At 38.8% G+C, this 26,859-nt stretch overlaps 1 protein-coding gene across 2 annotated transcripts in view; it reads left to right on the forward strand.

Moving 5' to 3' along the window:
* Positions 1-26,859, forward strand: part of ARHGEF38 (Rho guanine nucleotide exchange factor 38) — a 128,501-nt gene that overhangs the window by 69,103 nt on the left and 32,539 nt on the right. For both annotated transcript variants that reach the window (XM_077882190.1, XM_077882189.1), the window contains exons 4-5: positions 12,660-12,807; positions 19,197-19,214. In XM_077882190.1, coding sequence (XP_077738316.1) covers positions 12,660-12,807; positions 19,197-19,214 — 166 coding nt within the window. The remainder of the gene's footprint in view (positions 1-12,659; positions 12,808-19,196; positions 19,215-26,859) is intronic.

A 26,859-nucleotide genomic window follows, 5' to 3' on the forward strand; every position in this document is an offset into this window, starting at 1 on the left:
GAGAGCATGAGTGGGAGGGGCAGGGAGAGAGAAAGAGAGAATCTCAAGCAGACTCTGAGCTGAGTGGGGAGCTCAACACGGGGCTCAATCTTGCAGGGCTTGATCTCACAACCCTGAGATCATGACTTGAACAGAAACCAAGACTCGGATGCTTAACTGACTGTACCACCCAGGCACTCTGAAGCAAATGACTTTCTAAATGACAAATGACATAGAGGCCCCAAGGCAGGAGATTAGAGGAAATTCTTATAAAGACAGCATAGTCCTGTCTAATGTGGCTGGAGCATAGCACCAAGGAGACCTCCATGACTCATATATGGTAGCCATATCAATCCTGAGTTCACTGGCAATTTCTATCACTAAATCTTTCACCAAAGCTCTTACATTTTACAGTATAACCTGATTTTTGGTGAGACATTTCCTTTTTTTTAAATTTTTATTTATTTATGATAGTCACACAGAGAGAGAGAGAGAGAGACAGAGACACAGGCAGAGGGAGAAGCAGGCTCCATGCACCGGGAGCCTGACGTGGGATTCGATCCCGGGTCTCCAGGATCGCGCCCTGGGCCAAAGGCAGGCGCCAAACCGCTGCACCACCCAGGGATCCCTTGGTGAGACATTTCCAAACTCATGTTACCACAAAATGAAAAGTACAGGAGTCCCATTTCTCTGTCCTTAGATGGCACGAATGAGAGGTTGTGATTCATAGCTCTAGTGCCAAAGGGAAAATTTCCAGATACCCAGATAAACCAGGCAGAGGATTTTACTTAATAATAACCTTGGGGTTTGGATGAAGTTCAAGTTTAAGCACAGAAGCATATGTTTGTAGATATGAGAGCTCTAGGGAATTGTCTGGACTATCATGCCAAGGTAGAAACTGGATTTTAAAGTCTTGACTTCAGCAGACTGTCTAAATATGACATGGGTTCTAAATCTTTAGAGGTGGGAGTATGAGATGTGGCTCTTGTTTCCCCTTAAACTGAAGATTACTCTGTAACGATTTAAGAAAATAGTGAGCAAAGACAAAACAGGTAAAATGGTAGTATAGGGTTTAGAGGTTTACATCCTGGCTCATCTGATTACAAGATATTTAATATTAGGCAAGTTACAAAATCTCATTGAACTTTGGTTTCTCATGTAGAAATTTGAGGTAATAATACCCACCGCACAGAGTATTTGTGAAGATTAAGTAAAATCACGTATAAATAATGATGGCCCAGGGCCTATTCTTAATAAATATTCAATGTATGAGATTACTAATTTGTTATCCTGAGAATATCAAATTTACCCATCTATTTACAAAACTAGGTCTCTTATGTATGTAACCATTGAATAAAATGTGATTTTTTCCCCCAGAGGTCTTGATCATGTTTTTCAAATAATCAGATTCACTGGATTTGTGTAGTTTCTAGATGCTCCCAATATCTATGCATCTTGATGATGCATGGATATAATAAGGTAACATGCTTTCTTCTATAAATCATAATTTAACATATCAAGTATCATTTCCACATTTGATATAGTGAGCGGCAATGAACAGCAATGAAGCAGACACTTTCCAAAGATGGCCCTCAATGGCCCTCCTGATATTCACGCTGCCATGCAGCCTAGTGCCATATTGACTCTGGACTGGCCCTAAGACCCACTAATTCATGCAATGCAGTGGAAGTGATGGTGTGTCAGTGACTGGGGGCCTAATTCTTAAAGCTTGGCAGTTTCTACTTTTGTGATTTGAGGAACTAGCCATATAAGAAGTCCAGCTGCCCTGCTGGAAGTGCCACATGAAGAGGTCACATGGAAAAAGATTAGACCTGAGACTGTGGAAAGTGAGAAAGTGCCCCAGCTGTCCCAGCATCCCAGCGGAGGCCAATCTTCCTGCTGTCCCTGACAAGGCACCAGGTTTATGAATGAGCTGTCTCGGAACGTCCAGTCAGTTCAGCCCTGGGATGACCGCAGCCTCAGCAGGCATCAAGGAGAGTAGAAGAACCACATGGTTGCTTCCAGCCAACCCACACAATTATGAGAGAAAAATCAAAATGGTTGTTATTTTAAGGTACTGAGTTTTGAGGTGGTCAGTCACACAGACAGATAACCCAAACGGAGCTCGCATTCTCTTATATACATTTGCAACAATGCTATAATGTTTCAAAGCATTAAAAAAAAAAAAAGAGCTATGAGTATGTTTGAGTCTACCTTATGGGCCTACCTCCTGCACACTATATTGAGAACCAGAGCTGAAGGGAGCTTGTGGTAAAGGAATTGCAATTTTTCATGTGCCTTTTCCTGAGGGTGAGTTTATCCTTTGAGAGAAAGACAATTTAGAGCTTTCTGTTCTTTGAAGATGTAGTGGGTGATGCACTGCTGTTCTACGGCAGTACTTTGTTCTCCTAAAGCACTGTCTCTTGTATGTCCCTGAAGCAGGAATCTGTGCCTTTAGCAGTGATTTTTGTGAGAAGAGCATTAGTCACTGATAATTCATGTCATGTTGCCATGTGGGAGACGCCACAAAGTAGCTCACCTGAATAATTTTCCTACAGTGTGTGTGTGTGTGTGTGTGTGTGTGTGTGCGTGTTGTACTTAGGACACAAGTAGGCTCAACGTGATGAACTCTGGCCAGCTGGGACAGGTTGAGAGCATCCCAGACCTGTAGCCTGGAATATGTGAGGCCAGTAGGGGTAAGACCCTGATGCAGGGATCCCTGGGTGGCGCAGCGGTTTGGCGCCTGCCTTTGGCCCAGGGCGTGATCCTGGAGACCCGGGATCGAATCCCATATCAGGCTCCCGATGCATGGAGCCTGCTTCTCCCTCTGCCTGTGCCTCTGCCTCTCTCTCTCTCTCTCTCTGTGACTATCATAAGTAAATAAATAAAAATTAAAAAAAAAAAAAAAAAAGACCCTGATGCAGCAGCTGAAAGGTCAGGGCACTTTATCCTACATGTTAGCACTAACAGAAAAGCTATCAGCTTCAGGGAAGATGACAGGAAAAACGGTTTTTTGTGTTTTTTTTCGGGGTCCAGCATAGGCAAATCCATACAGGAGAGGAAGAATCAGCAGGAGGCAGTGGACAGCAGGATACAATGTGGGGTTGGGTTTACAATCTCCTGAGTGCTGTCAAGCTGGGTCCCAGGGCTACAGGGACTTATTTCTTGTAATGAAAATAAAGCCAGGATGGCTTAGTAACAAGTTCTATAGTTCTGTTCTCTGAGGAGAACGTGACATTACAGGATGCTATGCTGTGGAGCCGCTCACAGAAGTCAGCGGCTTAGCTGTGTAGGCAGAGCTGAATGGAGCTGTGAAAAATCAAATACTGTGCGGAACACATGTAGAAATAAAGTCCTCCAGCCTACAAATGTAAGAGTTCCATGAACCCCCGAACACTTTCCCAATACCCAGGGACTGAAAGTGAGAAGTGTACTTGCAGGCGTGCAAACCTCAAAGTTGCAAAGTAGCCCAGAAAGAGCATGGGCCTTGGGGGGAGACGAATCTGGGCTTTCATTCTGGCTCTGTCACCACTAGCTCTGTGGCCGGGGCCGAGTCAATCAGACCAGTGAGGACTGTACTTGCCTACCTAGGACAGAAACCTCACCAAGAGGACTTAACCAAAAAGGGGTCTTTTTCTTCACATGACAAGAAATCCAGAATTCAGTAGTACAGAACTGGGGCAGCTGCTGACCAGATGCTCACAGTCTTTCCTTCCTAGGACTTGACTGTGTGGTGTTTGGCCTCCTGGCCTCACCATGGCTACTCCACTACTAAGCGTGGCTTCCTGCAGGCAGTAAAAGCAAAACTACCTCTTCCCAAAGCTGTCACTTGGAAGGAAGTCCCAGAGACTTCAACCTATATCTTATGATTTAATTTCCACACACACATTATTATCTCATTTCATACATGAACACATTCACACACAAATACACACTTGCCCACATCCTTGACCACCCCTAACTAGCAGAGAGTGGAGAAAGGTCAGTATTTTTAAGTGGGTGCATTGCTGGTCTAAATTTTGTTAGTTTGGAACAAGGAAGAATGGATAAGCAACTAGTAGTAGATGCCACATTTCATCTGTTCATATGTTTTTTAAAGATTTTATTTATTCATGGGAGACACAGAGAGGGAGAGGCAGAGACACAGGCAGAGAGAGAAGCAGGCTCCTTGCGGGGAGCCCGCTGCGGGACTCGATCCCAGGACTCCAGGATCGCTCCCTGAGCCGAAGGCAGATGCTCAACCACTGAGCCCCCCAGGCATCCCTCATCTCCAAGGCATTAGAGTCCAAGACATGAGGAATACTCCCATTAGAATGTAAGCTCCCTGAGGAGAGGAATTCTTATCTGTTTTGTTACTGATGCTTCACCAGCATCTGGAACAGTGTCCTCAGTAGTGCTGAAAGAATGAAATGAATGCTGGAGACGATGAGGAGTGTCCAGTACCCTGGCTGGCACACAGAAGGATCGCGGTGATCACTGTTGCTGGGGTTGTCACCAAGCCTGCCAGTGGTTTGTCCTATGTCATCTTCAGAGGCTGGTAGGCAGTATAGAGCAACTAGCTGTAGCAGAGGTATGTACCTCAAGAGAGGTACATAGTAGGGTGAGAGAAATCGAGTCATGGGTTCATTGGTTTAAGAACATGGTCAGGGGATCCCTGGGTGGCTCAGCAGTTTAGCGCCTGCCTTTGGCCCAGGGTGCGATCCTGGAGTCCGGAGATTGAGTCCCACGTCGGGCTCCCGGCATGGAGCCTGCTTCTCCCTCCTCCTGTGTCTCTGCCTCTCTCTCTCTCTCTCTCTCTGTCTATCATAAATAAATAAATAAATCTTAAAAAAAAAAAAAACAGGGTCATAGGTGCTACCCACCTCAAGGAGGGAAAAGTTATAGTTCTTCCTAATCCAGCCAGTGGAAACCTTCTAGCTTTCAACTCTCAAAGAGCTAGTGTTTTCCTAATGTGCCACTTGTTATAAAAATCCCCACCTAAGGGCACCTGGGTGGCTCAGTTGGTGAAGCGTCTGCCTTCGGCTCAGGTCATGATCTCAGGGTCCTGGGATTGAGCCCTGCATCGGCTCCCTGTTCGATGGGGAGTCTGCTTCTCCCTCTCCCTCTGCAGCTTCCCCTGCTTGTTCTCTTTCTCTCATATAAATAAATAAAATATTGTTTAAAAATCCCCACCTAGAGTTAAATATCTAGGAAATCAAAAAGGTTCAGGAAGAGATCATGAATTATCATCAAAATAAGGAATGGTATTCTAGAATGTTAGCATTGGAGCAATACTTAAAGAGCATCCAGTTGAAGCACTTCACTGCGAGAGCCTGATTTGCCCCAACTGCCATCAAGAACTCTGGACACAGAAGGAGACCCTAACTCTTCCTTATACAGGTCCTGCTAGGTATTTACCCAGTCCATCTCCATGCCCACTGATGCCCCCCAGTCAATCCTGCCCTGCTGCCAGGTATCTCCAGCTGCCAGATACGCTGCGTGGGTGCTGCCTCAGCTGTAGAATGGCCTCTCCTTTATGATCGCATTGTCCTCCCAGCACTGGACACAGCCGTGGCCTGGGGACAAGACCCCACACCTCACTGTGGCTCCCTTTTGTTCTCTTTTTTTCTCTTCATAGTTTCGCTAGCCTCACTGGCCCCACTTCCTCACCTCCTCATCCCCTTCACACCATGCCTGTGCAGTTGCTGTTACCATGTCACCAGAGATCTCAGACTTGTCAAATCTCATTGCCAAATCCTTTTTTCTGAACTTACCTTACTCTAGAGCTTCGGAAAATTTTTTACCAAAATATTCCTGATATCAGAAGAGAAATATGAGCCCCAGAGAACGTAGAGTTATTACCTGAAGCCACTGCCACAGACACAAAACAGCTTGGAAGTCTCATTTTATCTTAAGAACTCACAAAAATCTCCCATTCTACTCTTTTCTGTGAAAATGTTTTCTGTTCCAAATGTATTCATAAAATCGATACTCCAGGGATTATTTGTTTTAATCTCATGTTTCCCTGCACCCCTTGGCACCTATATTCAGTGTGAATTCCATAACCCTAACCAGGGTCACTAGGGTATCCTCAGTTGTCAGTTTTATTCCCAGGCTAGGTAGAAACTAAATGAGACTAAAGGCCAAGCATAGTGATTTCTGTAGGCAGCATTTACTCTTCCCATCTTTTTCTTCCCACTTTGCCTCTTCACTTTCCCCTGTCCTGGAGAACAGAAGGGGGCTAGGAAAGGAAGGAAGGAAACACATCCATGATCTGGCATTTGGCTGACTAATCTACTGTCTCGTTCAGACCCAGCAGCTGGGCTTTCATCCAAGGAGGCTAAGCAAACTGGGGAGCTCTCCTTGAACCTCCTGGTGAAAGCTGCCAGCAAAGCTCTTTCATTTGGGAATGGCAGGTTTACTCAATTGTGAGTATCCCTCATGGGAGTGACAGCCAGAGGCTCCTATCATTTTACCCAGATCTTGGACGCTCTTTCTAGAGAGTAGGTTCTATCCCCACCTTTATCCTCAAAAGCCTTCATGCCCCCTTCTCTGTAGTGTGAATACTCTGTCTTGACAAACAAGTTTTTCTTAGAACTACAGAACTTGGGGGATATATCTTTGGCCATAGTTTATGCTTAAAATTTTAACTAAAGTGCTCTTTAAACATCACTGTCGTTGGGTTTAGAGTTGAACTTATTACATATTTTTTCTTGGTAATACAAATAACTTTGTACTTTAAACTCTGTGTCTCGGTCATCTCAGGCTGCCATAACAAATAACCATAGACTTGGTGGTTTAAACAATAGACTTATTTCTCACTGTTCTGGAGGCTAGGAAGTCCAGATCAAGGTGGCTGATTCCTGGTGACAGCCCTCTTCCTAGTTTGCAAACAGCCACCATCCCATTTCATCCTTCACAGGGTGGATAGAGAAAGCTCTGATGTTTCTTCCTCTTCAGGGCACTAATCCCATCATGACAGGTCCACACTCATGATCTAATATAAACCTAATTATCTCCCAAAAGTCCCATCTCCAAATACCATCACACTGGGAGTTAAGGCTTCAGCATATGGATTTTAGAGGGAAATAAATATCCAGTCTGTAACACTGTTCATAAGTAACAATTTCTGTAACATTTCATACAATTTTTGAGTTAGATTTTATGGGTAGTAAAGAGGGTTGCATCAACTGCCATGAGTCCTCCCAAAATATTTACTTGTGGAAGAAGAAGAAACAGTGTGTTGATTAGAATTAAGTTCATCCAGGAGAAACAGCAAACAAACAAAACGTTATTATCCTAAATACAAGATGCCCATTTTTTACTGTGTAATAGTCTAAAGGCCTGTATTTTAGGTCTATATGGCAGTTCTGCTCTGCAAAGTCCTGTAGGCTACATACTTCTTCCAGGTCACACTTAGCCTTATCTTCACGTTCCGGGTAGCAGAACAAAGAAAAATATGGAGAAGAAGGGATAAATGATGAGCTACCTGCCTCTTAAAGTTCCCAGATGTTGTCCCTGGACAACTTTTGCAGGCTTTAATTACACAGCCACCCCTATCGCAGGGAAGGCTAGGAAATGTAGTTTTTATCTTGCTGCAGACTAAAATGTTGTTGCTTCAAGGGGAGTATTGATACCTGGGGACAATGGCTCACTCTGTCATCCAATGACTTATTTTCCATATTTCTCACTATTTGGCCCTTGGCTTGGCTGACACCAATCCTAGTTTTCCTCCCTTCTTTCTGACTGAATCTTCTCAAGCTCTTCTGCAGACTCTTTTTCAAAACTCTAGGCTCCCCTCAATGTTAGCATGCCCCCAGCTTTTGGTCCTCAAGCCCTCTTCTCACTCTACTTTCCTGCATGATTGTATCAAAGTCACGACTTCTGTTTCCTGAGTTTTACATACCTACACCTCTTCTTCAGATCTTTCTTTCTTAATCCCAGACTCCTACATCCAATTCCACAAAGAACATCTCCATTTAATATATTTTGGGTAACCCAAACTCAGTACATCTAAAATTAAACTCTCTCTTTCCACATAAGGTCTCCATATCTTATCATCATTGTCTATTCACATGAGTACTAAAAACCAAGATCATAGGATATGCTTGGAATGACCCTCTTCATCTTGCACATATGTCAATGTCCATTTTCTTGCCTTCTTCTCCATCCCCCCTGCTTTTTCTTCAGTGGTTATATGCCCAACATCTATTGGGCATTTGCCAGCTATGGATATATTATACATTTTAACTCATTTAGTCTACAAACAACCCTACTATTATTATAGCTCCATTTTACAGATCAGGAAATTAAAGAACAGAGAAGTCAAGTAACTTACCCAAGTGTTCACAGGAGTAAATAGTAAAATCAGGATTTGAAAACAGGCAGTTGACTTTAGAGCACTCTACCTTAAGTGCCAGAACTTCCTGTATGAGCCCTCATTATTTATGTCTTGTATTACTATAGAAGCTTTTTAATTGGATTCTCTTTTCTAGTTCCACTAACTCCTTCCTCAAATCCTGTCTTTCGTAGGACTAATTCCCAGAGTAAACTTTCTAGAATACAGGCTAATCATGTCAGTCTGCTGCTTAAAATCAATCATCAGTGCTTCTCCATCACCTGAGGCTAAAGTTCCAACTCCTTAATGACACACCACATCCTTCATGATTTGACCCCAGCCTACAAGTACAGCCTCTTCTGGAACTGTCCAGCCATGCCAGACCGCTTGTACTTTCTGAGCAGACCTTACTCTCTCAGTGTGGCTCTGTGCTTTGCATTCATTCATCACCCCTATTTCAAGGGCAGGCTGTTGCAGAAATCGCTAATAAATCCTCAATAGCAGAACAGATAATCTTTTGTGTTTTATACAAAGTATGGTAAATGGGAGTTTACTCTTACTGGCCTTCATAAGTTCATGGAGGGAAGTGTTGATTCTTTGTATCCGAGGTACCCACCAGAGAGCTTGGTGTGAAATAGTCACTCATTAAATTGTTGTGAGACAATGATGAAATAACTGCTTCATTCCTTTTTATGATTTTCCTAAACAAAGCCTAGGACAAGAAGATCTCTTGAATATCATTGTTTTTGTACCCTGGTTTACTGCCTTGCAGGGGAAATTCACCTTGCAATGGGGTCAGAATAATAGAGAGGCCATATTGTTTGGTCTGGCACATCTTGGGGATGGATGTGAGGATCTGGAAGTAAAGAAGAGGTGGGCCAAGAAGGGAAACATAAATATATTTATGTTAGTGTTGGGAACAATTTGCAATACCTGAATAATGACACCAGGACATAAAACATGTTCAATATTTTGGGAAGTTGTTTGTGGAAGAGATAACTAAGGGGGAGAAGGTGCTTTTTTCCCCCCTCTGCATGGTGATTGCTTTTGGGGAAAGCCAATGCAGAAATTCTTGGGTTGTAGAATTTTTTTTTTCAAGTACACGATAGTTATATTTATTTTATAGTGTTCTGGCGCTTTTGTGACAGGCAGCCAGAAGTGAAATTACCTTCACTGGTTTTGGCTCAATCCTTCCTCCACTCCTAATCATCCCTTCAAACCCACATCCATTAGACAGAGCAGTTGTCCTTCACCACTAAAGAAATGCAGCCCAGAGTTATGTTACCGTGGAAACAGAATCACTTTTTTGCTGCAAGACACATCGCTTTATCTGCATTATTATGAAGCAGAATACATCGGTAGGGCTAGAAGGGGAATCAAATACTCTACCCACCAGTGTTGTACTTGGCCTTTGGGTGAATAAATGACTTTCAATTAGAGTGCTTAAATATCTTTTAACTTCAATAATTGTTATTAGAGCTCCAGCAGAATTTTACTTGGAAAAGAGTAAAAAATTTGACTCTGCTGTTCAGAGAGAGCTATATATTCTTTCAAACTGCACCACTTCTGTTAAAAATGTGTGCGTGTGTGTTAGAATTTACAATTAATGGTTTCATTGTGTGTGAAATAAATGTGTTTGTCCCTTGTTTTTTGACTTTCTGACTTGTTCCTATTGCAGATTTATGAGGTTGTCCTTCCCTCTTCCTTTGTTTGTCTCTACTCTAAACTGCTTTGTAGTGAACACATATATTTACAATCCCATCTTCGGTTGGGCTGTGTGTATTCAGATCCTCTCTTCTTGACTTGCTGCTGAGCTTCTTCTGGGCCTGCCACTCACTCCCACTTCTGGGTCATAATAGTCTCCCTCAGCCAAGACCCTTGCTCTCATTTGCCTGCCTGGTTCCATTACCAGGAGGCTCTCCTCATCTCATACCCAACCCTAAATTTAGCTACTATCTTATTTTCTCTTCTTGTTACTGCTCTATTTCTTATTGTTTGTATTGTTAACTGTCTTGAAGACCAAATCTGCAAGAATTACACTGGTAGAGGAATCAGTTCAGTAAAATTCCAGGAACAAAACAAAAATCCATCATCCCTTCAGTTTCAAAGTTGCTCATAGACATTGAGTTTCCTTACAAGTCTAAAGAAAGCACTATTGAAAAACAAACAAGGGCAGCCCGGGTGGCTCAGCGGTGTAGCTCAGCCTTCAGCCCAGGGCGGGATCCTGGGGACCCGGGATCAAGTCCCGCATCAGGCTTCCTGCGTGGAGCCTGCTTCTCCCTCTGCCTGTGTCTCTGCCTCTCTCTCTCTCTCTCTGTGTGTTTCTCTCATAAATAAATAAATAAATAAATAAATAAATAAATAAATAAATAAATAAATAAAATATTTAAAAAACAAACAAACAAACAAGACACATGTTCACATGCACACACACGCAATCTAACTAGAATCACAGAGAAATCTTTTATAATGGGAAAGACAGATGAGTCTCTTACTGGCTAGATATAAATGGGAACAGAACATGATACATTAAAAGTACTCGTGTCTTAATTGTAGAGATAACAGGGTAGCATTAAGAGACAAGTGATACTTAATGAGCAACTAGTCAGTTCCACGTGTTTTTTACATGTACATTCCATTTAATTCTTAAATTCATCCTCAAGAGTGATGAGAATTGAGACTCAATTGCCACTCAAACCCTAGATAACAGTAATATCTGATTCTGTGTTCTTTCCAACAGTATCACTTTGTACGTGTGCAGCAAAGCTCTGACATGTGGAGAGCTAATAACACCTAAGTTAAACTGAGGAGAATATAGTCTCCGATCCTGGCATTGCCTCCCCTGGACAGGACTTTGAGAAAATCATTTATTTATTTCAAACTCTGATTTGTCCATCCTTATCTAATAGGGATAAATAACCTTTTATCTCCTCATACACACAGGGAATTAAGTGGTTAATGTGGGCAAAGCACCTTGAAAATACAAAGGGAATCCTATTTCTGTAGGAAGAATGACTATTGTTACTATAACAGTAACAATATAATAGGTACAGATTGGTAGGTTCATGTAACTCACAATCAGTTCAGTCCCAAGTCATTGTCAATCCCAAATTTGTAGTGTCTTTGAGAGCAGATCCCATCATGTATTTCTTCTGTGTCTCCCAAATCATCTTAACACAGTGCTGGGGTGTGCAGTGGATGCTTAATACACATTTTCACATAATGGAGTGAGTGATTAAATCCAACTATTGTTCAATATCTTCTTGAGTCATCAGTTACAGATGCAATTTTATCATAATATCAAAAAAGATTTCTTAAATGCCTAGACATAATTAGCCCAAGTTGCTTTAAGAAGATACAGTCATAACCCTGGTTTATAGTACTATCCAATTGAGGTTTTTTTTTTAAGATTTATTTATTTATTTTGGAGAGAGAGACAGAGAGAGAGAGTGAGAGAGAGCATGGGAAAGAGGCAGAGGGAGAGGGAGAGAGAATCTCAAGTAGACCTCGTGCTGAGTGTGGAGACCCACACATGGCCTGGTCCCATGACCCTGATATCAGGAACTGCATTAAAACCCAGAGTTGGATGCCTAACCTACTGTGCCATCCAGGTGCCCCTATCCATTGAGTTTTAACAGGAATAATGGCCAATACTTTCTATATAAGGAAATATTTTATTTCCCTAAACTCCATTGCTTGCCTTTCAGAGAATCTTGGGAAATGTCAGTGGAATAAATAGCAAAAAATAATTTACTTAGAACTGAAATTTCACCTCTCATAAATTAACAATAACTGCTCCATTTTGAGCATTTACTGTGTATGTACTATACACACACTATCCCTTTAATCTTTATAATGATCCTATGAAATTGGATCTATTATTGTCCCCATTTTATAGACAACGAAACAGATTCAGAGTAGAAATAACTTGTCTAAGTCATAACCTGTCCAAGTCTGTAGCACAGCCTGATCCAAACCCACCCAGGCTGAATCTAAAGTGTTGCCCTTAACCAGGATCTTGCACACCAGCCAAGCACGTAGAAAGCCAGCTTTCTTTTGCTGCTTATCTTTGTCAAGTTCTTTATCCTTCATTTTTTACAAGAAAGGAAGGAAGAGAAGAAAAAAAGGAGGGAGGGAAGAATGAAGGAGAAAAGATGAAGGGAAGGGAAGGGAAGGGAAGGGAAGGGAAGGGAAGGGAAGGGAAGGGAAGGGAAGGGAAGGGAAGGGAACCCCTCCTAAGTAACCCAGGGAGAAAGTGGGACCTATCCAACTTAACACTGATCAACACTGTCAAAGAATAAACATATGGAGTGGCCGCTTGGTCTGATTTAATGTCATTTTGCCTTTGTTTTGCATTTATCAGGAGAAGTATTCTTGCAGATTAAAGGACCACTGGAAGATACTTATAAAATCTACTGCTACCACCATGATGAGGCACACAGTGTACTGGAATCCTATGAAAAGGAAGAAGAGCTGAAGCAATATTTGAGCCACTGTATCCAGTCCTTAAAGTAAGGTCTTTTCAAATGATGATTTCCATGCCTAGCAGGGAACATTTTAACTGGATGTAGATGAAAGTTCTCACATAAATCCTAGATTTGATGAGGCTTGCTGGGAGCTCTACTTTGTGTTCTCTTTATGAAAAGCTGACATGCCAGAAACCCTGATTGACTTTTTCCTCCCCCCCTGTGAGCATGACTAAAAATAACATAGGAGATGATTCGGGGCTCTGTAAAGATGGAAAAAATGCAATATCAAAAAAATGAAATGTGGAAGAAAAGGCCCTTCTTAAAGCTGTTGTTAGCCGCCTGCCCCCACATGAGACAGCAGTGGAGCATGTGGACTAATAAAGTTAGTGGAATGTCCTGTGACTCTCTAAATGGCTCTCACCTTCCCCCAGATTAAAGAGAGGAGATGGGTGAGGACAGGTCAGACCCTGTTAAAGTTAGTTTTGGGAGAATTAGTCATGCCTTCCTTCCTCATCTCTAAAGTCTTGGCACTACATAATATATGTTGTTTTTAACCTGGAAGAAATGATTCCCTATAAAAATCTGAAAAACATAAGGAAGCACAAATAAGATAAAAAAAAAAAACTTGCTATCCCATGCATTAGCTCCTTGCTAGACCATGTATTAATGACCACAGCTTGGTTTTCTTTTTGATTTTTTTCATGTGCATGAAATATGGACATGTGTTTGGGCTGATCCTTTGAAATGGAATCGGTATCTTACTGTATGTATTGTGTTCTACCGCATGATGCTTAAAGCCAGAATTTCTGCCCTACTCCACTTCTTAGTGGTTCTACTGTGGTCTTTCATTTCTGAGGAATACCCATTGTCAAAGATTTAACCAGAGAGGGTTGTGATATCTAAATCAAAGCATACCAGCCAGTCTGAGCACTCCCCCCTCCTTATATATTTTATAGTAGGGGGACAAAAATTGGGGCCCTAATGTGGTCCAAGAGATGGATAGCTGAATTAAAGTGAAATTAGCAGACTAAATGAGACTACAGTAGTCCCCCACCTTATCCATGGGGGATACATTTCAGTGGATGCCAGTGGATGTCTGAAACCAGGCATAGTACCAAACTCTATATATACTATGGTTTTCCTATACGTGCTGAGAATTCAGAAGGAGGAGCATCTGCTTCTGGATCACGACTAACTGTGGTAATTAAGCCCCCCAGATAGGGGAACTACTGGACTCTGGAAAATGTCTTTCAGGAGAGAACTGGGACTGAAAAGTGGCCTTAAACAGGGCGCAGAGAATTTTTAAAAATTAACTTTATCACCTTCTAAGGGTCATTAAATTGCTGCAGTTCTTTACCCATTTTCATATCATGGAAAAGAATATATTCAAGTCACAATGTCACAAGCATTTATTTATGCTTATGCTATAGCAAGCATATATCTGGGTGCTGCAAATTCAAAACTAAATAAGAATTAGACCCTGTCCACAAGGAGCTTGACATGATCAGGTAATTCTTAAAGATAAGATGTGACAAGTAGTTCCAGTTCATTATTTCTCCAGTATTAGCAGTTTAGTGTTAGAAGTCAATTCAGAGAAACCTTAAAGTTTGAAGTTGTATCCACCTTAATAAATTCATGAGTTAGAAGCAACATCTTCTAAATATACAGATATTTGCTTTCCTGTGGACAAATGATGATGTTATACCAGGTGTGAATGAATACTTTTCTTACCTTAATTGAGTGGCAAGATCTGATCCAGTAATGTCTACCTTGAGTCATTGTCCTTCTTCAATTTCTAGAAATAAAAGAGAGGAAACTCACAGCAAGTGCACGACACACCTTTGGCCATCACTCCAACTACTACCCCAGGAATGGAGGTCCATACCGGGAGCAGAAATAGTTAACTTACTTTGGCTTGTGCTCCTAACAGTTGACTGGACATGGAGCTGTCAGTTCAGTGGGGGTGAATACTAGTTTATTATTCATTAAGACTTCTGACTTCTAAGAGAAAGAAATGGACCCTACCAGAATATTCCACTTGGCAGTGTGGTTCAGTACCATAGTCCCTAAAAGCAGCTAAAGGCAGAGGTAATTTTGAAATACCAAGAAGTCTCAATTACTGAAAATGACTTTCAGACTCAATGACTTATTTGATCTTTTTCTGAAAGCCTTGAATTATTGCCTTGGTGGGTGTCCCAAATCTGGTGTATTCAGCACTATTCTGATTTTAGAGAATAATTTCAGGCACTGGAAGGTGCTAAGGTTTAGAAAGCACGAAACCCAAGTGAAGTAATATTGGCACAACTATTTCTTAAGGGAAAGAAAAATCAAAATAAAATAGCTTAAGTTAGAGCTATTTTCCCAAAAGTTGCCTTTCCATGAAAATAAAGTTGATGATGAATTGTACTGGTCTGCCTGAAAGCTGAGAGCAGAATTATTGACATTACTATAATACTGACCCCAATTGAGCTAAGCTTTAAATTCTGAGAAACAGGTTTTTAAACAGGTTTATAGGCCAAAGAGAGCCTGGAACACCCCAAGGGCTTGGCTTCCCTTGCCAAGTAATCAGTCAGAGCTATTACTATGGCTCTGCCTTTTCCTTGTGGCTAAATAACGGAGCCCAAGTGCACAGTTGCCAATTTCTAATGAATATTAGGTGTGGCCTCCATTTTCTACCGTGCAAGGGGATATTGGAACAACAGGGTTTGAAGCAATATCCATGAGAGAGGTAGCTTCAGGTCTCAGAAGTTAAAGCAGATTTTTAAAGCTTAGGTTGCATTTGAACTAAAATTAAAACATGTTTATTGAGGGCCTAATAAATATTTATTAAGAATGCTAGCTAATATTCGAAAAAAAATATGTATGAATAGTTCTTGCCTCCTAGGAACACACCTTCTACTTGGATAGATAAAACCATCCAGAAAGTTTAATAACAATATCAGAGTTAATTTAAATAACACACCAGAAGCTGTCACGGTGAGGTTCAAGGCTAATTTCCAAAAGGATGGTAGAGAGTTTCCTGGTTTTGTAACAGACTTGAGCTCATAACCTTTGGCTATTCTTTGAAGCCCATTATCTTTCAAAAGAGAAGATATTATTTGTATCTAGAAAATAATTTTCAATCCCTTTGAAATGTTAGGACAGCACTTCTTGTTGTATGAGTTCCCCTGTGTCAGATCCACAGGAATGTGTATTAAAGGTGCAGAGTCTCATGTTCTGCTCCAGATGAAAGAGGAAGGAAAGAAAGAAAAAGAAAGAAAGAAAGAAAGAAAGAAAGAAAGAAAGAAAGAAAGAAAGAAAGAAAGAAAGAAAAGAAAGAAAGAAAGAGAAAAAAGAAAAGAAAAGAAAAGAAAAGAAAAGAAAAGAAAAGAAAAGAAAGAAAAGAAAAGAAGGAAGGAAGGAAGGAAGGAAGGGAGGGAGGGACTGTGAGGGTCCAGTCCACGAAGCTACATATTAGCTACATATTAACAAGCACCCTGTGATAATTGTGGATACATACTCAGCTTAAAAGAACACCTTCAGAGAAAGAAGCACATGGATTTTCTTCATGACTATAGATACATTCAGGGCTTGGAGATCTTAAGAAAGAAAAGACTAAAAGTATCTGGAAGCACAGTATTACATTTACATCTGTAGCCTGCAAACTGGAAATCTGCAAGTTTTATTTGTTCAACAAGGAGTATTTACAGATTCTCAGTAGTGACCCCTTAGACTGCATGAAATATTATTAATAAGTCTCTAAATTTATGGAAGTCATTTGCTAATGCTCTAGTTACTTAGCCTCTATGGGGTTATTTAAGGTTTCTGATCTGAAGGAGGAAAATGAAAAAAAAAAAAAAAGCTATAAATGCAAGTGCTACTATAATTAGAATAGCCTGTCTGCTACCTCCTTTTTCTGTTTTTCTAGCTATAAATACCACCAAATCTCTGCTGCCTTTCAGAGGCCCTAGAGATCTGTTTATTTTGTAATAGGAAAAGAACTAAAGGACTTTTCTGAGTTTTTTGGTAGCTGGAAGACAAGTTTCTAGCTTTATGCCTCATTGTTAAAAATTTATATGCATTTTTCTTCTTCCAGACCGAAGCCACTATCCTCAGGAGGAAAACTAACTCTAGTCATGGGGGTATTTTGGCTGTTCATATGACTACTACAGCTCCTCCATTCAGAAGGAAGCTGAAAGCTCATGCAAAGCAGAACCTAAAAGAATAGAGTTCAATATGTTTGCCACATTTTATATTTCTTAATGTTATTCTAATGGAATGTTCCAAATTAAAATTAAAATCGTTTTTGGAAATTTTTTCAGTTCCTTGTTATGTGGCACCATGTTTGAACAAAACTATAATCATTATGATATAGCCACATAAGAAATGTGTTCATTGTAAGTCCAATTATAATGATCCCATGAAGGTAGGAGGTGTGGAAGTATTCATATTAAGTTAGTTTCCCCATAAAAGGATAAATGAACACAATCTAATTTCTTCCTTCCTGAATTGTCCTTGGCTGGGGTTAACTTCAAAATTTCAGCCTAAAAGGGAGACTTTAAAAAAATGATGAGCAAGTAAGGAGACCCTATAACATAATACTACTATGCCATTACTCCAACAGGTTTTCCCTGTTAGAAAATCTCTCAGGTTCCTTTTTGTACAATGCTACACTTACGTTAAACACCATGCTAATTTATGTCATAGTATTTGTTTTATTTGGTTGAAATAAATGAAAAAGAAAAAAATCTATATCTTTTTTAGGAGTTAAAAGAATAATCTTTTCTTTCAACTTCAAATTTCGTGTTTTGGCTCCCAAACGATCACGTTGTTCACTTGTTCTCTTCCATAGAAAAATGCATTTATATTTTTATTCAACTTCTCCCCAAAATTTTCTGATCTATGATCTACAGAGCATACTAGGAAAATGAAATTCTCATTAGAAGGGGACAGAGATTAAGACAAAAATGTGAGCTTAAAGGAAATGAATAGAAGGAAATACAGGGTTCAGGGTGGCACAATTTCTTTCATTGACATAGAAGAGTTCTTCAAACAACAATAATTGCCTGAAATGATAGCAGCCGCTGATTTTTTAAACATTAGAATTCTTTACTTGATTCCAACAAGAAGGTCTTAAAGTCAGCACAACCTAGTTATTTTGGGGTATCTAGGAATCCGTTCATATAAGATGTCTGAAGAGTGAAGGAGTAATTGTTTTTACATATATGTATACCATTGTTTTTTGCATATATGGAGTACTGGGATTGATTTTTTCAAACTTAAGTCCATTAAAATTTATGAAATTCAAACTACATATTTATCATGGATTTTCTCAGTGAAAATGAAAAAAACATCTACTATTATGAGATGGCGGTCACAGTATTTTTTTTTTTTTTTACACTGAAAATATTCAGGGCAAATGGATGGCTCAGTAATTAAGTGTCTGTCTTCTGCCCAGGATCCCAAGGTCCTGGGATCCAGCCCAGCATCAGGCTCCCTGCTCCGTGGGGAGCCTGCTTCTCCCTCTCCCTCTGCCTGCCAGCCCCCCTGCTTGTGTGCTCTCTCTCTCTCTCTCTCTGTCAAATAAATAAAAACTTTTTTTTAAGTGACAGTGTTATGGAGAAAAAATAAAACAGGGAATGAAGATAAAGAGAAGCATAGGAGGCAAGGCAAAATTTTTTAAAAATTGGTCCAGGAACGTTTCATTGGGAAGAAGAAACCTTTGAGCAAAGACCTGAAGGAGATACAGAGGGCACCATATAGATACCTAAGGAAAGAGCAAGCCAGAGAACTGCAAGTGCCAAGACCTGGAGGCAGAAGCCTGCCTTTGGACTTCAGTAAGATCAAGGAGGCTGTGTGGTTGCCATAGTTTGGGGGAGTTTGTGAACAACAGGAAATGAGGTAGAGAAGAAATCAAGAGAGATCAAGTTGCCTTGGAAGGACATTCGTTGTACTGAGCAAAATGGAAGCCACGAAAGCTAGTAATAGTTACTGGAAGTTTTTGTGGGTATTACCTTATTAAATAGGTGAATTGTTCATAACTTGCATTAATACTGTATATAGAGATATTCTGTAGTGCCTGATGGTCATTTCCGGCAAGTCATTTATACTTTACTCTGGAGTCTTGTAATCTATTTAATGGATTCTCTTTTTTTCATGATGTAAACAAAAAAATTGATGTTTAAATCCATTTTTGCATAATCAAAAACAATAGTTCTAAGATCCAAATCAATAGTTTTTTTACCCTAGACAGCATGAAACAAAGTTAGTGTATGTATGCTACAGATAAAATTTTAGGGATGTGATTATAAAATAATGAGATCAAGTCTATAAAACGTTCATGGAAAAATAACACCGCTTTATTTAGTGAAAATTTAAAGATTTTATAATGTTTGCATTTACCTCAAATATGCAGATTTACATTAATTTGCTTTTCTCCTCCTCTCTTACAGGAAGATATATATGCAAGAGTAAGTACCTTGTTTTAATAATAGAAATCAAATGTAACTATAATGGGAGAGTGGGGGAATGGCATAACTGGGTGACAGGCATTAAGGAGGTCACTTGAAGTAATGAGCACTGGTTGTTATATGCAACTGATGAATCACTGAACTCTGCCTCTGAAACTAATAATATACTATATGTTAAGTAAATTAAATTTAAATAAAACTTTAAAAATATATATATAACGGGGATAAAGCTGTTGAGTATTTCCAAAAATTAGAAGTTTTGGTTTTTACAATTATGTCTATTGCTTTTAATACATTATTTCCAATTATCTGAGGTGATCCTACATATTAAATTATCTCATGTACTTTACAAAATGTTTTTGAAGACTCCTGGTATATAATTTATTTAAATCACAAGTTTGTTGGTGCCAGGAACTTTTTAGGAACTGCTCATCACATATATTACTTAGGAATATTAATGTGTTCAAAAACACACCTTCTTAAGAACTACATTAGACTTTAAAAAATCTTAGATAAATAGTCTACTGGTTTTGAAGTTTCTGTAGATTAATGTACAAAAGAAAAGATTCTTTGTGCGTTATAGTAAATATTGGGTTTCTTCTAATTTAGATTATTATATGATTTATAGAGAAAAAAACAAATACACACATATATATAATATGTTCAATATACCTAAAATATTAATAGGAAATAACTTGTCACTAAGACAATATAGAAATTATATTATAAAGTAGCACACATATACACACACTTTGGAAGATGTCCATTTTTATAGAAGGGAAAGCATAGTCTAGTCTAGTACTGAATGGTTGATACTGGCTTAAATACAAACTCATATTTATAAGGACTTTAAAAAAGCACATTTGGTTTAGCATGGTCAGCAATAATCTAAGGGCCTAAGTTCCTAGTCTGTGTGTTTGTTTGTGTACATGTGTTTGTGTGTGTGCCTGTGTATTCTAAATTCCTGAAACTGTACATCAGGAAATAAAAAGCCTACAATATAAAAATTATATTACTTAATTTAATCTGTAAACACCTGTCATTCATGCTTTGTTACAGAGCAACAATGAGGAAAGATAGAATTCTAGAAGTGAGGTGCAAGAACCAGGCATCCATCATAAAGGGGACTGAGAAGTTAGTTTTTGACATAGCAAACAGGCACCAAACGCAACCAGTCCTCTCACTTTATGAGTCTTTTCTTCCAAAAGTAAAAAAAAATATATGTGTATATATACACATGTGTGCATATATACATGTATATATGTGTGTGTGTGTATATATGTATATATATATACACACACACACATCCTACAATGCAAAAAAATGTAATTTTTTTCAATGAGTTCCCAATTCTGAGACAATTGAATTTGAAAAAGTGCATAATGGGTGGGGGCCTTTGTCCTTTCACACACTGGGGTCTTCCTGGCTTCTCTTCAGTGATAGCCGGTGTGGTTGGAGGGGGTGGGGAGATTATGGTCTCATTAAAAACCCTGTGCCCCTGGCATAGTGCCTAGGACCGGAGATTTACACAGAGGAACTATGTGAATTACAGAAGAACTTCCTGTGCTACAAATTCTGCTCAGGTTTCCTTTCCTAAAGCTTAGGTCTTTATAACCAAAAGACCAAAAAGAGGGAGAGAGATTCAGAGCAGAGTGAGAGATTCTTTTAATATAGTTAGCATGCACAGGCTCCTACACACAGAATACAACAAACAGTACATTGTATTGAAATGCTTGCTTAAAAAAATCTCAATAGCTTTTAGGACAATCCCGCTGTGTGGGAGTTAGCAGGCTTTGTATGCCCCCTCTAGCCTATTCTATACATCAAGAACTGGAAAAGAGGACGAGCAATCGCAGCATGTGGCTGGATGCACATCAAAGCTACATTTGCCATGAGTTATTTTCCTTCCTGCTTCTCTCACTCTGGTCATGAGGTGCACATGCTGCCACATAAAAGGGTAAAAAGCAATGTCAAGTGCTTTGTAATTGTTTGGCTCCTTAGCAGCTAAGGCCAGGAATATTGCAGCCAAGAGTGCATTTAGGAAATGTGGGTTTTTTGATACTTCAAAAAAAAAAAATCTCCCTACTTATGGAAACGGAAAATTGTGTGCGGGTTCTTTTTTTAAGAGTTTACATTTTAAAAAATGCAGAAAAAGACAAGAATACTTATAACTCCTAAAATGTTTATTTTGAATTATAATCTTATGCAAACATCATAGACAGTATTAAAGTGACAAGAATCATAGAATCCTGCACCAAAAATCCCCCTAAAAGCATTTGATATAAGTCCCATGTTTGAAAGCAAGAAAAACATAACTATTCTAAATTTAACTATCTCCAGAAATGCAGTGTTTCATCTTTATGCTTGTACACTTTTTTTTTTTTTACATGTGCTCTCTGTCTTGATCAGATATTTCTACCTTTGGATTCAGGGTTTCTATCGATCTCAAAATGTTATAAGTTATTTCTCCTTTCTTAAGCTTTATATTTTTAAAATTATTAAAGAAACACTGTGAAATATATTTTTAAAATTATTAAAGAAACACTGTGAAATACAGAAAATCAAAATGAAGACCGTGGAGACAATCGGTAGTCACATTCCACAGTTAACTGTTGTAACATTTCATGAGTCCCTCACTTCATAGCAATTTTTTCTCCACACACATGCATATTGACTAACATGGGACCACTATATATTTCCTGTATGTCAACTTACTACCTCATTCATCAGTATATCATGGACACCTTTCTATGTTAGTAAATATAAATCCACATTGCTTTATGACTGCATAATATTTTACCTGATGTATATACCATAATTTAGTTTACCAAACCCTTATAGATACTTGAATGGTGTCTATCTGTCCTATAAAGATGGATGTTTTGTGTTCATTCTTATAAATGATCTCTGTAGAATAATTTGATTTTCTTAGAAGGAGTTTCTAAAAGTGGAATTGCTAGATCCAAAGGCTCTTGATACTTAGTGCCAGAAAATTTAAGAAAAGTTGAACTAGGGATGCCTGGATGGCTCAGGGGTTGAGTGTCTGCCTTTGGCTCAGGGCGTGATCCCGGGAACCAGGATTGACTCCCATAATGGGCTCCCAGCAAAAAGCCTTTAATGTTGTGTCCTGCTTAAAAACTATAAGATTGTTTTAGAGTGTAATCCCTGTTTCCTTTACATTCTTATGTAATTTCATTTTTAACATTAAAATCTTTGATCTATATGGAAATTATTTTGGTATAAAGGATTCATTTTTGATATTTTCTTCTATATAACTAGATAATTATCGCAATGCCTGATACTGAATAATTCATTTTTTCTATTGAGTAAGAATGTCAAATTTATTATGTACTTCATTTTCATACATATTTGTATTTATTTCTTGATTTTTTTTATTTTGTGCTACTCTTCTATCTATATATGAACCCATACCAAACTGCTTTCATTTCTACAGCTTTATATTTTAGTGTAAGATATAACTATAGTTGACCCTTAAACAGAATAGGGTTTGGGGTGCTGACTCCCATGCAATTGAAAAGCCATGTATAGCTTTTGATTCCTAATAAACTTTACTAATACTACTGTTGACCAAAAGCCTTACTGAGAATATAATTAGTCAATTAACATATATGTTATATGTTCTATAAATTATATACTGTGTTCTTATAATAAAGTAAGCTAGAGAAAAGAAAATTTATTAAGAAAATCATAAGTTGAGGGCACCTGGGTAGCTCAGTCGGTAGACTCTTGATTTTGACTCAGGTCATGATTTCAGGGTCTTGGGATCCAGCCCCTCATTTGGTTCTGCATTCAGCAGGGAGTTTGCTTGAGGATTCTCTTTCTCCCTCTGCTCCTCCTCCCAGAGCTCGTGCTCGCTCTCTCAAATAAATAAATACATTTTTAAAAAAGATAAAAACAAAGAAAATCATAAGGAAGAGAAAATATACTCAGTATTGTGCTGTATTTATTTTAAAAATCCATTGTATAAGTGGACATACACAATTCAAATCCATGTTGTTCAAGGGTCAACTATAATCTCCACTCAATACTCTTCAGAATTTTCTTGAATATTTTTGCATGTTTCCTTCTTTAAAACTTTTGTGTTTTTGTAAAACTATATGTAGCATCGTTTAAAAAGCCACATAGCTGGGCAACTAGGTGGCTTAGTCTGTAAGTGTTTGCCTTCGGCTCAGGGTCATGATCTCAAATCTTGGACTAGAGCCCCGCATTGGGCTCCCTGCTCAGCTGGGAGTCTGCTGCTTCCTGCCCTGCTTGTTCTCTCTCTCTTTTCTCTCTCTCAAATAAATAAAATCTTTACGAAAAAAAAAGTCAAATAGTTCTATAGGATTTAGGAAAATTAGCAATTCCCTCTTCTCTCACCTGCTTCTAAAGAACATAGGCATTTTACTTAATATTTTGGTACTTAATCTTCATGATGTTAAAAACATGTTTGGTTTTTCCCATTGTAAGTATTATGTTTTGACTTCCATCTATGGAACACAAGAATTTCTCTCTCCCTATGCCATCTCGACTACACACACACACACACACACACACCTCCACACACCCTTCCCATCTCTCCATTTTTCCCATGTGATTACATTGTCATTTGGATTAGAACAATAGTCAGTGTTTGATTTATTATATTTGAGTATATCTGAGTAAATTTCTTTTCAGAGCTAAACCTTGGAATAAACTGATTACTTGTTTTTCTGGGAGTTAACTGTTTATTTATTTTCATTTTCTTAGTTTTCTTTGTTTTAATCATTAATGCCACACTCACAGCCAGTTATCTCTTAAGACAGATGGATGCATTATGGATGCTATCAATTTCATCTCCCTAAAACAGCTTCTCTCAGAGCTATCTGACCTGTTGAGTTTGGACCAGGTGACTGGGCACAGCTGTCTTTGAGGAACTCTTGTCATCCTGGAGAATCTCTCTTTTTTTTTTAATAATAAATTTATTTTTTATTGGTGTTCAATTTGCCAACATACAGAATAACACCCAGTGCTCATCCCGTCAAGTGCCCTCCTCAGTGCCCACCACCCAGTCACCCCCACCCTCCTTCCCTTCCACCACCCCTAGTCGTTTCCCAGAGTTAGGAGTCTTCATGTTCTGTCTCCCTTTCTGATATTTCCTACCCATTTCTTCTCCCTTCCCCTCTATTCCCTTTCACTATTATTTATATTCCCCAAATAAATGAGACCATATAATTTTTGTCCTTCTCCAATTGACTTATTTCACTCAGCATAATACCCTCCAGTTCCATCCTCATCGAAGCAAATGGTGGGTATTTGTCATTTCTAATGGCTGAGTAATATTCCATTGTATCCAGTCATCCTGGAGAAGCTCTTTACCTCTTTCCTGTTTTTAGTGCATCCTTCAATAGGTTCCTGTGTTCACCAAGAATACATGGGAAGTAAAATTTTAAGAAATTTTATATCCAAAAATATTTATTTTACCCTCACACATGATTTATAGTTTGATCAAGTATAGAATTCTAAATTAGGGAATCCCTGGGTGGCTCAGCGGTTTAGTGCCTGCCTTCAGCCCAGGGCATGATCCTAGAGTTCTGGGATTGAGTCCCACATCAGGCTCCCTGCATGCAGCCTGCTACTCCCTCTGCCTGTGTCTCTGCCTCTCTCTCTCTCTCTGTGTCTCTCATGAATAAATAAATAAAGTCTTTTAAAAAAAAGAATTCTGAATTAAAAATCCTTCATTTTAGAACTTAAGGGTAATTCTTCATAATTTTCTAGTTTTCAGCATTGCCATAAGACATTTAAAGTTTTTTCTCATTCTTCACCATTTGTTTGTACCCATTTGTTTACATATTTCTCTGAAGGATTGTAGGGTCTTCTATTTGTCCCCAGTAGTCTGAAGTTTTAGGAATTCCCAGGTGTGAATCCATTTCATCCATTGTGCTGAGTTCTCAGCAAGTTCTTTCAACATGCTAACTCCTGTTCTGTTCTTGAATTATTTTACTGATGATTTCCTCCCCATATATACTCTGTTCTCACTTTCCGGGACTCTACTTATTTCAATATTGGATCTTTTAGACCAATCTTCTAATTTTTCACATTTTTGTTCTCTTTTCTATCCCTTTGAATTTTTTATCTTCTTTCTGGAAAGTCCCTGAACATTTTCTTCAATACCTGTGAGATTTTATTTGTTATTATCCTTTTAATTTCCAAGAGCTCTTTCTTAGTTCTCCAAATGATCTCCCTTATTTGTACAGCACTCTAAAAATTAGGCTGTTTTGGGGGAGCCTGGGTGGCTCAGCGGTTTAGCGCCACCTTCAGCCCAGAGCCTGATCCTGGAGACCTGGGGTTGAGTCCCACTTCAGGCTCCCTGCATGGACCCTGCTTCTCCCTCTGCCTTGTCTCTGCCAATTTCTCTCTCTCTCTCATGAATAAATAAATAAAATATTTTTTAAAAATTAGGCTGTTTCTTCAGCAGGTTTCCAACTAGTCCTTCTTATTCTAATTCCCACCTCCCTCTCTCTCCACTTCCACAGTTTCTCAGGGTCTAATTAATGAATCTTTGGAGAAATGATTAAATTATTGTCTCTCCATATTACTGGTTCTCTCCAATTTGAATCTCTCTGGTAATAAATCAATTACCATTCATTCATGTTCTTTACATCTTCTGAAATTTCTTAATGGTTCTGTATTTATTTTCACAATTTTTTATTTGTGTCAAATCCTATTTGTTTATTATTTGTATAGTGATATACAGTTTTTTCTAAAATTGACTTAAGGTGTTTTAAAGGGAGAGTGAATTGAAAATAAATTCAATAATAGTGTACATGTTTTGTGGCTACTGTAAAATTAATATTAAATTTAGGATACTTGTGGTCATAGAACAGAGGAAATTCAAAGTAAATTCAAAGTAATATGATCAATAGTTAAATGATTATTTTTCCTTCCTCTGTTTTCTCCCTCTAATTAAGATATATTGGTGTATCTCAATGTTGTATATCTGATTCTTCGTCCTCCACCACAGTTTTTACATTGTTTAAATGTCATTTTTACTTTCATTGTGTGACTGTTTTCTTGTTTCTGATGCGAAGCTCTTTATAGCAAAACTGGGTGCTGCTAAAACAAAGCCAGCTGTGTTTACTTGACTTTGTAAAGTCCTAATAATTCACAACAAGATTAGTGTAGCTACTTATGGTACTAAATATTTGCCAAAGTATTCATGATAAAACAGAGGAAGATGAAACAGAATTACAAATTAATGACTACCTTAGTTTTTAGCCTAGTGTATATGGGAAATTGTTACTTTTTTGCTGGGGATACATGTGATAATGGGTGCGTGGCTGAGCTGGGTTATATCACACATACAACTCATTTGCCTCTTGCAGTTATCAGAACTTAATCTTACCCAAAGGGATTAGATGGGGTGAATGCCTGGAGTGTCATTATCTTAAAAGACATCCTCTATCTTTTCTACCATATTGCTTGTCTGTGTGATGCAGATATCAGAACATCATTGCTCATCACTTGGGCTGTCCAAAGTACATGTCTGAAGACAAAAGTGTCTGGGAGATTTCTCATTTTTAAGAAAGCCTTTCTAAATATTTGCATTTCTGATACTTTTAAGAGAAACAGTAATCATTTATAATTGGTATTATTATCGTTTGAA

Source organism: Canis aureus, chromosome 33 (genome assembly GCF_053574225.1).
Source record: "Canis aureus isolate CA01 chromosome 33, VMU_Caureus_v.1.0, whole genome shotgun sequence".
In the NCBI taxonomy this organism is placed as follows: Eukaryota; Metazoa; Chordata; class Mammalia; order Carnivora; family Canidae; genus Canis; species Canis aureus.